At 37.7% G+C, this 12,194-nt stretch overlaps 1 protein-coding gene across 1 annotated transcript in view; it reads left to right on the plus strand.

Annotated features, from left to right (window-relative positions):
- Positions 1-12,194, plus strand: part of PDE10A (phosphodiesterase 10A) — a 339,461-nt gene that overhangs the window by 318,390 nt on the left and 8,877 nt on the right. The window contains 2 exon segments of the mRNA XM_017508318.2: positions 10,913-11,011; positions 11,013-11,022. Of these exon segments, the coding sequence (XP_017363807.2) occupies positions 10,913-11,011; positions 11,013-11,022 (109 nt within the window).

Raw genomic sequence — 12,194 nt, forward strand, 5'->3', positions numbered from 1 at the left:
CTAGCACAGGGTAGTGGAGCCAAAGCAGAGCCTTATAGCAGCATTGGATAGAATCTGGGAGATGGGGAATTGTGCGAGGTGCCAGGAATCTGCAGAAGCTCCTCATGGGTCAGTGGCTGGGGCTGTTTCTCATACTTGGGTTGGGATTTCACAGGTCCTAGCAGAGCAGTTGAGAGTGCCACAGAGAGCAGAGTTGAGCATCCTACTGAGATAGTAGGGATCATACAGTATTTGGAAACAGAATTTTGGCTCATCTGGAGTAGAGAGAGCTTGTCAATACCACAGGATAGAGTATCAGCAAAGTCATATCGTGGGTATGGACCACACTGTGGAACAAAGACAATACTTGATTCTCCTAACCAAAGCCTAAACCCAAACTTCCACAGGATTGGGGATACCCATTAGTGAAGTAACAACCTGGCAGAACAAAACTCAAAAGGAGACATCATGACCCAGATTTCTCACAATGAACTGTCAGAGGTAGGAGTTGGTACCCTAAAGCTTCAGACCACATCGTTGTGCCCTGTCTGTGTACACAGCCCATGAACTGGGATGAGTTTACATTTTTAATCTACTGTTAAACAAAAAAGGACAAAAAACGAACATATGTGACAGCTATTACATATAGCCCACCAAAATTAAAGTATTTACTATAATGGCCCTTTACTACAGATATAGAGAAGCAGGAAAAAAGGACTCACAATCAAGAAAACACAAACAATCAGGAAAAACAGAGCCTAAGATGACAGATTGTGGAATTAGCAGGCAAGGACTTGAAAGCAACTTATGTAAATATGTTCAAGGTGTTAAAAATTGATTTCAAGGAGTGAAAAAAATGCAGAATTTAACAGAGAAGTGGAATTTATAAAATTGAGCCCCAAATAAATTTGAGAATAATTAAGTACCAGGGAGAAACAACACTTAACAAAAAGAATAAACTACTATGCATGACACGTGTTTCTTACCAGAAACTGTGGAGAGCAAAAACATGGACATATTCAAAGCACTGTCAGTTTCAAATGCTGTATCCATTAGAAACATTCTTCAAAAAAGGAGGCTGAAATTAGGACATTTTTATGATAAAATCTGGAAGAATATGTTGTCAGCAGACATGAAAGACGTGACATACTAAAGGAAAAACCTGAGTGGTGAATTACCAGATGAAAACTTCAATCTGTAGGAAGGTAAAGTAGCAAATATGTAGGCAAATAGAACAGATTAACAGAGTACTTTTTCTGTTTTTTCTAAAATGTGAATGAATGGTTTAAGCAAAAATAATATTATGGCCAGATAAGGTTTGTATCATATGTAGTGATTAAATATGAAAACAGCAATATTTGGGTATTGTTTTCTTATTGTTGAATGTTAAGTGTTCTTTGTACATTTGTGGTAACAGTCTTTGATCAGATATGCCTCTTGCCAATGTTTTCTCTCAGCCTGTGGCTTGTCTTTTTACTCTCTTAACAGTGTCTTTTGCAGCGCATAAATTTGTAATTTTTGGTGAAGTCCAGCTTATTCTGTCATGAATCATGCCTTTGTGTTGTATTGAACAGTCATCACCAAATTCTAGATGAACTAGGTTTTTCTTCCGTGTTATATATAACTGTTTTACAGTTTTGTGTTTTATATTTAAGTCTGTGATCCATTTTGAATTAAGTTTTCTAAAGATTCGAAGGTCTCTGTCTAGATGCATTTTTTTTTTTTGCACGCAGATGTCCAGTTGTTCCAGCACCATTTGTTAAAAATGGAACTATAATTTTTAAAATGCTTGCTGTTTATTAGCTTGGTAAATATCCAGCTTAGTTTCATTTGTTTTATACTTTTAATGAATCAATTTTTCTGATTTGTTGGAAACTTTATAGCTAAAATATGGTAAAATTTTTATATGATCTTTTTTGGAGATGTCGATTATAATTACTCCCTTGGGTGGTTGATAGATGACAGTCAGTGGCCTCTTCGTATCTAGAATTAATACAAAAACAAAGAAGAACTATTTCTTTCATTTGAAAAAATAAATGGCAGACTTAGCCTAAGAACTCAAGCTGCCTAATATATAGAGCCAGGCATCCTTATTTATATTAAGAATCAATGCATTTCTGTACCATAGAAAGAGAGAAAAGTGCAACTTATAAATGCATTTTTATTTAGTGGAAAAATTAATACATAAAGTTAATATTTTAAGAATAATTCACAAATTGTCTGGGCATGCTGGCTCATGCCTGTAATCCCAGCACTTTGGGAAGCCAAGTTGGGCAGATCATTTGATGTCAGGAGTTCAAGACCATCCTGGCCAACATAGTGAAATCTTGTCTCTACTAAAAATACAAAAATTAACCAGGCCTGGTGGCAGGCACCTGTAATCCCAGCTACTTGGAGGTGGAGATTACAGTAAGCTGAGATTGCACCACTGCACTCCAGCCTGGGGCGACAGAGCAAGACTCAATCCCCCCCCAAAAATTCTCTAACTTTATGTTTTCTTCATTTATTTCATGGATATTTTATGCTAAAATTGGAGTGACAACACTCCACAGTTTGCTTGAACCAATCTTAGCGAATCTGTTGGGCTGAAATAATTGCTAACAGTGCTGATTTTTACTCTCAAAACTGTATTGGCTTGAACATAAATTATGTGGCACACTATCCTTGGTGCAAGGATGGAATGTCATGTGATGGAAGGAATCACATTCTGGGCTTTCGTGTAGTGAAAAGGCCCAGAGATATAGATAACTGTGACAGTGGCTAGCACATAGTAGGTGTTCAGCAAATACTTCTCAAGTAAACAAATAATCCAAAATGGCAAGCGATTTAAATTACAGGCTGTATAATGTGATCATATACTCATGTTATATATTTGATCATTGACATTTTTTGTCCTTGTAATTTTTAAAAAAAAATTCAGCCGTTGTTTCATTCATTCTGGAGCTGGAGTTACATTCTCTTGACTTTTGCTGGAAGTCCTAATCTTCTGACACTTGCTTCCCACTTTTGTCCTTACCAGTGGCCCTTACCACCTACCCCTGACATTTACTATGATGTCATTAGCTATTATGTTATTTACTCATATTGACATTTTGACCACAACTGTGATTAAAGACACTAGGAAATTTTTATAATTTTTTGTTTTAAAAATGAAACAACCAAAGCCCAATTTGTATGAGAGTTACTGTCATATGTGTTTCAAATGCAGATGAATAATTTGTTTACATGAGACATACAGTGCTGACTTCACAAATACCTTACACATAATAATAATTTTTTAACTTTATAAATAGCAAAGACTAGCAAGTGAATTTAGGGCCATATAAATCAATTTTTAGACAGTGTATTAGTCCATTCTCACACTGCCGATAAAGACATAGCCAAGGCTGAGTAATTTATAATGGAAAGAGATTTAATTGACTCACAGTTTAGCATGGCTGGGGAGGCCTCAGGAATCTTACAATTATGACAGAAGGGGAAACAAACACGTCCTTCTTCACATAGCAGCAGTAGAGAGAAGAATGAGTACCCAACAAAGAGGGAAGCCCCTTATAAAACCATCGGCCTTTATGACAACTAACTATCATGAGATGAGGATTGAGGAAACCGCCCCCATATTTCAGTTACCTCCACCTGGTCCTTCCCATGACACAAGAGTAAGGGGACTACAATTCAAGATGGGATTTGGGTGGGGACACAGCCAAACCATATCATTCTACCCCTGGCCCTTTCCAGATCTCACATCCTTATAATTCAGAACACAATCATTTCATTCCAACAGTCCCTCAAATTCTTAACTAATTTCAGTGTTAACTGTAAAGTTCAAGTCCATAGTCTTAGCTGAGACATGACAAGTTCCTTCCACCTATCAGCCTGAAAATCAAAAGCAAGTCAGTTACTTCCTAGATACAGAAGAGGTACAGGCATTGGGTAAATACAGTCATTCCAAATGGGAGAAATTTGTCAAAACAAAGGGGTTACATGTCCCATACAAGTCCAAAATCCAGTAGAACAGTCATTAAACCTTAAAGTTCCAAAATGATCTGTTTTGACTCCATGTCTCACATTCAGGTCACACTGATGCAAGAGGTGGGCTCCCACAGCCTTGGGCAGCTCTGCCCTGTGACTCTGCAGGGGTCTGGAGGACAGTGGCCCTCTTCTCACAGTTCCACAAGGCAGTATCCCAGTGGGAACTCTGTGTGGGGGCTCTGACCCCACATTTTCCTTCCATACTGTCTTAGCAGTTGTTTTCCTGAGGGCCCTGCCCCTGCAGCAAACTTCTGCCTGGACATCCAGGCTTTTCCATACATCCTCTGAAATCTAGGCGGAGGTTTCCAAACCTCAGTTCTTGACTTCTCTGCACCCTCAGGCCCAACACCACATGTAAGCCACCAAGGGTTGTGTCTCGCACCCACTGAAGCGACAGCCTGAGTTGTACATTAGCCCTTTATAGTCACTGCTGGAGCTGAAGCAGCTGGTACACAGGGTACCATGTCCCAAGGCTGCATAGAGCAGGAGGAACCCACAAAACCATTTTTCCCTTTTAGGCCTCTGAGCTTATGATGGGGGTGCTGTCATGAAGGTCTTTTACATGACCTGGAGCATTTTCCCCAATGTCTTGGTGATTAACACTCAGTCCCGGTTACTTAAGCAAATTCCTGCAGCTGGCTTGAATTTCTCCCCAGAAAATGAGATTTTCTTTTCTATTGCATCATCAAACGGCACATTTTTCAAACTTTTGTGCTCTGCTTTCTCTTAAATGCTTTGCAGCTTAGACATTTCTCCCACCAGATACCCTAAATCATCTCTTTCAAGTTCAAAGTTCCACAAATCTCTAGGGCAGGGGCAAAATGTCACCAGTCTCTTTGCGTAGCTAAAGTGACCTTTATTCCAGTTCCCAACAAGTTCCTCATCTCTGTCTGTGACCACCTGGACCAGCCTGGACTTCATTGTCCTCATCACTATCAGCATTTTGGTCAAAGCCATTCAACAAGTCTCTAGGAAGACTCAAATCCTCCCACATCTTTCTGTCTTTTGAGCTCTAGGAAGTTCCAACAAATCTCTAGGAAATTCCAAACTTTCCCACATTCTCCTGCCTTCCTCTGAGCCATCCAAACTGTTCGAATCTCTGCCTGTTACCTAGTTCCAAAGTCACTTTCATATTTTCATGTATCTTTATAGCAGTAACCCACTCTTTCAATGCCAACTTACTGTCTTAGTCTATTCTCATGCTGCCATGAAGAAGTACCCAAGACTGGCTAATTTATACGTTAAAGAAGTTTAATTGACTCACAGTTCAGCATGGCTTGGGAGGCCTCAGGAAACTTCCATCATGGCAAAAGGGGAAGGAAAGACATCCTTCTTCACATGGCAGCAGGAGAGAGAAAAATGAGTGGCCGGTGGAGGGGGAAGCCCCTTATAAAACCATCAGCTTTTGTGAGAACTAACTCCCTATCATGAGAACAGGATGGGGGCAGCTGCCCCTGTGATTCAATAATCTCCACCTCATCTCTCCCACATGTGGAGATTATGGGAACTATAATTCAAGGTGAGATTTGGGTGGGGAACAACTATATCAGACAACTTAAATCTAGCTTATGCAAAAGGACCTTCTAGTAACAGAAAAGATAGAGAGGAAATGTAATACAGGATCACCAAAGAGAGAAGGAAAAATCATCTACGAACTGCTTGATTTCTGCACTGGAATTTCCCTTCAAAGCACTTTTCCTGACTACAACTAAAAGCAAATGTCATGTCTGGAAACCAGCTCTGAACTCAAGCCAAGGGCAGGCAAAAGTACAATTATTGGTTTTTACTGAAATTAGCAAGCATGGTCTTGTTATGACTAAATAGAACCAGGCATAGTCTTGCCTAAGGACCATTTCAGAAAATTTGGAAAAAAACCATAGTGCATTTTAGGCTATGATATCATATCAAGTAAAAGTATCCTTTTTATCCTTTTAAATATTAAAATGACAAATATGGAAGTTCTGGGTAGTTTTTAGAATTTTTTCTTTCATGTATTTCATGTAGGAACTGCCTTTCTTAAACACAAATTGTAAAGATAAACTAATTTCATAATTTGAAATTGTGATTTTTGAAAATCATAATTTCCCTTCTTTTTGTTATCTTTCTTAAATCATTAGGAAATATACAAATGAAAATGTTTTTCTCTTAGTCCCAGAGAATATTTATGCCCTTCGGAGGCAATCCTTTTACTCAACTTCCCTTGAAGTCTTTTCTTAACTCAAATATATGTCTACATCAAAGAAAGGGAACAGTATTAAACATTTGAACAATCCCTGTATATCTGTATAAATAACAGGATTTTCATGGCACCCCACCTGCGTTGTCACTATGTGATGGTCTCGGTCAGTCTGTCCCTGCCTCCACTCTTTCCTCTATTTATTTCATTTTCTTGTTTCCTGCACCCTCGGTCTCCTTCCAGGTTCCTGTTTATAAGCCCCATCCTCTCTGCCCCCATCTTGTATGTGAAAACTTGTCTCAATAAACCCTTTGGAGAAAAAAAAATTATTTAATTCTTCAAATAATTCAGAACTAGAACTTGAAAAGTTTTATATTTTCACACAGCTATTGCTGTGAACTTTGAATAACAACAAATGTGTCTGTGATGTGTGGTCTGTTTTTTTTAATACTGTAATGCAGTTTCTTTAGCATTTTCTGAATGTGGCCGCACCTCCAGCCTTTACCTGCTGCAGCACTGTGAGTGTGGAAAGGCCTCCCTCTGCTAGGAATGTCTGATGTTTCAACCGAAGAACCTGAAATGTGGGGAACCGAAGTTCTAAAGCAAGAGCACGACTGTTCCTATTTGATTTAAAGTTATATGGTACTCTGTGAGACCACGTAAAGGGTGTTAACTCCAGGAATAACACAAGAATTCTGTTATCAGCTTTAATAACAGCAGTTCCCTCAGCGGTACTCATTTACCTGAGATTCATTTTCCATTCATTTATAATTTCTTTTTCTCTCTGTAATGGTATGTTTAAAAGAAGCAACATATTTAGGGTTTTATTAAATTAAGATTTTGGAACTTAAAGTTTATTTTAGTGAGATAGTTACTATATCATGTTTATACTTGTATGAAAGTTATTTATGTCATTGGAAACAATAAGATTCTAAAATATTTTCTATGATTTTGAGTATACAGCTGTTCAAATAATATTTTTAGAAAAACTGTATTATCCTTAGACTAGTTTAATGTTTAATAAATTAGTCAAAATGGGTCACATTTTGATGAAAGTATAGTAGTTACTACAGATATGATTTAAATTACTCAACCCAATGATTTAAAATCCCTTGAAGATGAATTTAGAAGCGAGATAAAAAAAATTTAGGATGATAATTTAAAGAAAAAAAGAATTTAACCTAGTTTCTTTTCAAATTCTATGCATGACTTTATTTTAAAATAAAATAATTAAAATGAGGCTAGATGACAGCTTCTAAACAAAACATTTACTGTGCATCCCCCACATGTTTGCTTTTTAGCTAACTACTTGGTATCATTTAACCACTGTAACAATTATAATTAAGACTACCTCATAACAGAAATCTGGTCTTTGCTTATACATCAGTATACTTTTGAATATAGAAATTCAAAAAAAATTTCAAAGAGTCCCGATAAAATTAGAGAATGAGTGTTCTTTTCCAGCAAAATAGCACATCCTTGGCTGGCTAAGTTTACAGAGTGTGCCGCATGGGATTCGGGGCGGTGTGGGAGGGCTGGGCTTCCTTCTTGCCCATCAGTAACTCACCTGAAGTTACACAGGCTGTGTGGCCTATTTTGCCTGTCTTTGGTAAAGTTCTGTGGTTCCGTGATCTTCCGGTGTGGGAAAGAAATCTTGAAATAAGATGGCACTGAGAAGGCAAACATGCATGCTAGGGAGAGGTGCCTACCTCTTTCAGGTTGGAATATCCACACACCTGTGATAGAGCCTGTGTTCTTTATCTACCCCACTTGGTCTGGGATAATTAATACATGAGAGTCGGGGAGAAAGGAAGGAAAAGGAAAGGAAGATTGGAGAGAAAGAGGCCTTGTTTGTAACTCTTTTGGGTGTTAATAATTTGCATTTGGCTCTGCTTCTAATGTTGGGAACCCTCCCACTCCCCCATCCCACTACTGTCACCGTAATTCAAGCTGCCCTCACCTCTCATCTGAACTACCGTAGTATCCTCGTAAGTGACCACTCCAAATCTGCCCTTGGCCCTTCCCAGGTCTATAAGTCATCTCCACCCAGCAGACCTGAGTAATCCTCCTTAATACCTATATCAGGCCACTTATCTGGGAAAAGACATCAGGATCTTATCATCAAACTTGGAATGAAACTTAAACTCCTATCTTGTCTCCAGCCTGGTTTTCCAAACTTAACTCCATTCTGTGTTTCACCTCACGCATTGTGTCTCAGCCAGAATGCCGTTTCTTTTTGTTCCTCAAACCTGCCTTCCTTGTTTCCACATTAGGACTTCACGTGCACTCCTCTCTGCTGGCCCTCGCTCACGGATTTTCACATGGTGTGTTCTCTCTCTCTCTCTTTCTCTCTGTACTTTTTACCCAGCACTTTCTTCATGAAAGTTTTGACCTATTGATCATCTGCCTTTCCCTACTAGAACATTAGGACTGTGAAAACAGGGTCTATTTTGTTCTTTGCTGTAATTGCCTGATACATTCAGCTATTCAGAACTTTTGAGGACAAGTGACTGTAGTTAAACTTTCAGAAATGATGTGAGTAAGAAACATTTTATCATGGGCATAGTGTTGGGCTCTCACTTCATTGCTTTTAGTGACTAGGTTATATGAGATCATACAAGACTATGCTTAGCATAAACGCAATCCCTTTCACAGTGGGTTATTAAAGCAGATTTGGAATTAAGCATCTATACCAGTTAGGAGTTAGTTCTACATTCCATCCATGGATAGAAATACAATGTTGATTGCAATTAATATTAATATGTCTCTACTGCCAAGGCCATCTAACAGGTTTGTAATTGGGAGTAAAAAACAAGTAATTATATTTATTAAAGACATTTAATGTCAAATTTCTAATCTGTTTTGTTTTTTGTGCTTTGTCTAAGTAATTTTGACAGTGAAATCTAAATAACTATTTTGTAATTCTTTCAATCCTTATATTGGCAACTTTATGTTGGGAATAATTTCCAGCGAGAAAATTGCTTTCATGTATTTTATAATGCCCAATTCCATTGACATTTCTTTTGTTTTACAGATTTATGAAAGTGGTTTTTTGAGATAAAGCTTATTAGATCATTTCACCATGATAAGCATTGCTTATTTTGGTGAATATAAATTAGCGAAATTGAATTATTTTAAACATATGAAGTAATTATTTGTAAACAGTAGTTTTCACATTTGATTTGTGTTTAAATGAATTTACCTGTTGAAAAAAAGTCATATATGTATTACTTTAGAAGTCCAAATTCAAAAATAAATACTCTTCAAGGCACAAAGTTCTGGGAAAGTACCTCATTAAGTTCTTAATAGTTCCCTGATCACTGTAAGGGATTTGAATCTTCACGTGGCATCTGTTTGGGGTTACAGGAAGGTTTTGCATAAGTCTAACCAATGTTTGTAAAGTGATTTAGCCTGACCTATAAGAGACCTGAAACCCTCTCGAAATTGCCCTTACAAAAAGGTGGCAAAAGAGATGATTACTTAAACAGGCTAAATAAAGGAAGTGAGTTGATGGAAAATAAAGAACTCTGTGATTCATGGTAATATAAGAACCAGAGTATTCTAGGTATCCCAACGTCTTAGCTTGGGCTGAGATACGCTAAGAGCACTAGTAGAGCAGAGTCTCTGCCAAATTGACAGATAGATGCTGCTAATGCGCTGTCTGCCGAGTCAAGACAGGCCTGGGAGCTAGGGGAGGACTGTGCCCACAGGTGGAGAATGTGGACCTGGAAGAGGTGAGGCAGTGGTTAACGGCAGGGATTGCTTGAACTCATTAGAACTGAGATGGGAGCTAGAAATAAAAGCATCGTCTCACTCATTACACACTTTTGTAATCTTGTTGATAATTTGTCTTTTACAGTTATGTAATTTGCTTTTTAAAAGATAAGGTTGTACCTTAAACTTTGTTAATTACTACCACTTAATTATTCTGTTAAGTATAGACTTCACATAGCCACATATCACTAGACCAAATCTATTCAAATTGTAGGGGATAGGTCTTTGAATTTTTTTAAGTTATTATTTTTCTTCAAGGGGGAAGATTAAACCACGCCGTATTTAGAAAATAAAGTCAGACATGGAGCACATAGTTATGAATGCAAGCAGCTGAAAAGGGAAACGTCACTTTGGTTGAAAGGCAGGTGTTGAATATCTGCTAATGGGAAGCACAGTGTTTGCAGGCTGCACCCAGCGCGCACACTTGCATGGGCGAGGAAGCAGGTTTCACAGCCACCTCCTCCTCTGGCCTTGCCACAAATTCCTGTCCTCTTGGAAAAGTCATTTCATATCTGTGCACCTCAGACTTTCCTAGTATAAAATGAAAGGATTGGGATAAATTTTCTCTTAAGATACCTTCCTGCTCTAAATTTCCAAAATTCAATGAAAATGAAAGCCTGGTTCACAGCCATGAAAGTGTACCAGGGGATTTGATGACAGCCTAGTCAGAGCCTACATTATACTTGATTTCTTCAGTAACATTGAGGCAACAGGAACATATGATGAACTCCTCATGGGACTCATGATAGAAGTGACTCTCATGATTAAATGACACTAATTTTTAATTCCATTCACTGTCCTAGCTGTTACTTGTATGTGCTCTTCAATGCCATCATTCTTCCTTCATGAAGTAATACGTACTTAGGCTTCACTCCTGAAATACGAAAGTCTTCCTAGTTCTTATTATAAATGTGCAAATGCTATGCTGACCAGTCTTATATTTTTGTGTTCTAGAGACTGTGTAATTGGTTTGATGATGACTGCCTGTGATCTTTGTTATGTGACAAAACGGTGGCCTGTTATGAAATTGATAACAAATGATGTATATGAAGAATTGGGCTGAGGTATGTCCTTGATTCTTTTATTAACATAGATAGTGAGGAGAAATTAAATGTATGGATAAATTGCTAAGAATACCGTAGTTGTTCATGATGATAGTTATTTTAGAAAACTGTGGTGAATCATATACTGAAGGATTTAGCAGTTAGGCAGATACAAAGAGAGAATGATCATTCTTTTATATGTTACTTGCATATGTGTCTAATTCTCTGAGCTCAACTGAAAGAGTTTAGGAACTTACTCACTGAACAATAGTGTGACGGTTATTTTACTTAACAGCTGATCTTTCGTTCATTCAGTAGGCATTACCGGCCATCTACTTTAGATAGGCACTGGACAAAGTACTCAGAGGATCCCATAATATGGGATATATCCACCTGCAGTTAAATATTCAGGAGGATTGTTTTGCACCATAGACATTGAGAATATGTAAATATAATCAATAGTCACCTCACCTCAATTGAGAATATGTAAATATAATCAATAGTCACCTCACCTGTAAACTATGAGTTCCTCAGAATGTATGGAATGTTAATTCATAATACTCCTGAAACAACACATAAATGACTTACATTAACACCTTTTCTTGACTGAATTATGCAATTTATCAGTAATGTGCATTGTACTGCTCAATTTGCTTATTGAATTGTATGTAAGTAAGTAGAATATAATTCTCCTTTCCAGCTGAGTCACAAATACCTAGGTCTTTGCGTATTCAAAAATTACTTTTTGAATAAAACTATAACTCTTTTGAGTACTTCTAGTTTGATGAAATAAAAGTAAATCTGGAGGACAAAGCAGCTGGTGATTCAATCATCTATCTCACTCATACGAAGAATGTATGTAAAACATAAACAGCAAATCAGCCACAAGTTTAGTGGGAAGAGTTTATCATGTTGAATTACTTCATAATAGTAAAGACAAAGCATTTTTAACTGTAGGAAGATCACAGGCCTTGAGTTGATTATACTCCTGGCATGATTTCTCCCAGAATGCCTTGTACATCATGTATGCATGGTTTCGCATGAGCTTTCTCTTTATTTTACTGTGTATGTGTCAGAACCGAGTTACCGTCAGACTCATAGGAAGAGTGATGTAGATGTGCAGTTGACCCTTGAACAGCACAGGTTTGAACTGTGTGGATCCACTTCCATGCAGATACTTTTCAGTAAATATA

This window comes from Cebus imitator, unplaced genomic scaffold (assembly GCF_001604975.1).
Source record: "Cebus imitator isolate Cc_AM_T3 unplaced genomic scaffold, Cebus_imitator-1.0 Scaffold389, whole genome shotgun sequence".
NCBI classification, from domain to species: domain Eukaryota; kingdom Metazoa; phylum Chordata; class Mammalia; order Primates; family Cebidae; genus Cebus; species Cebus imitator.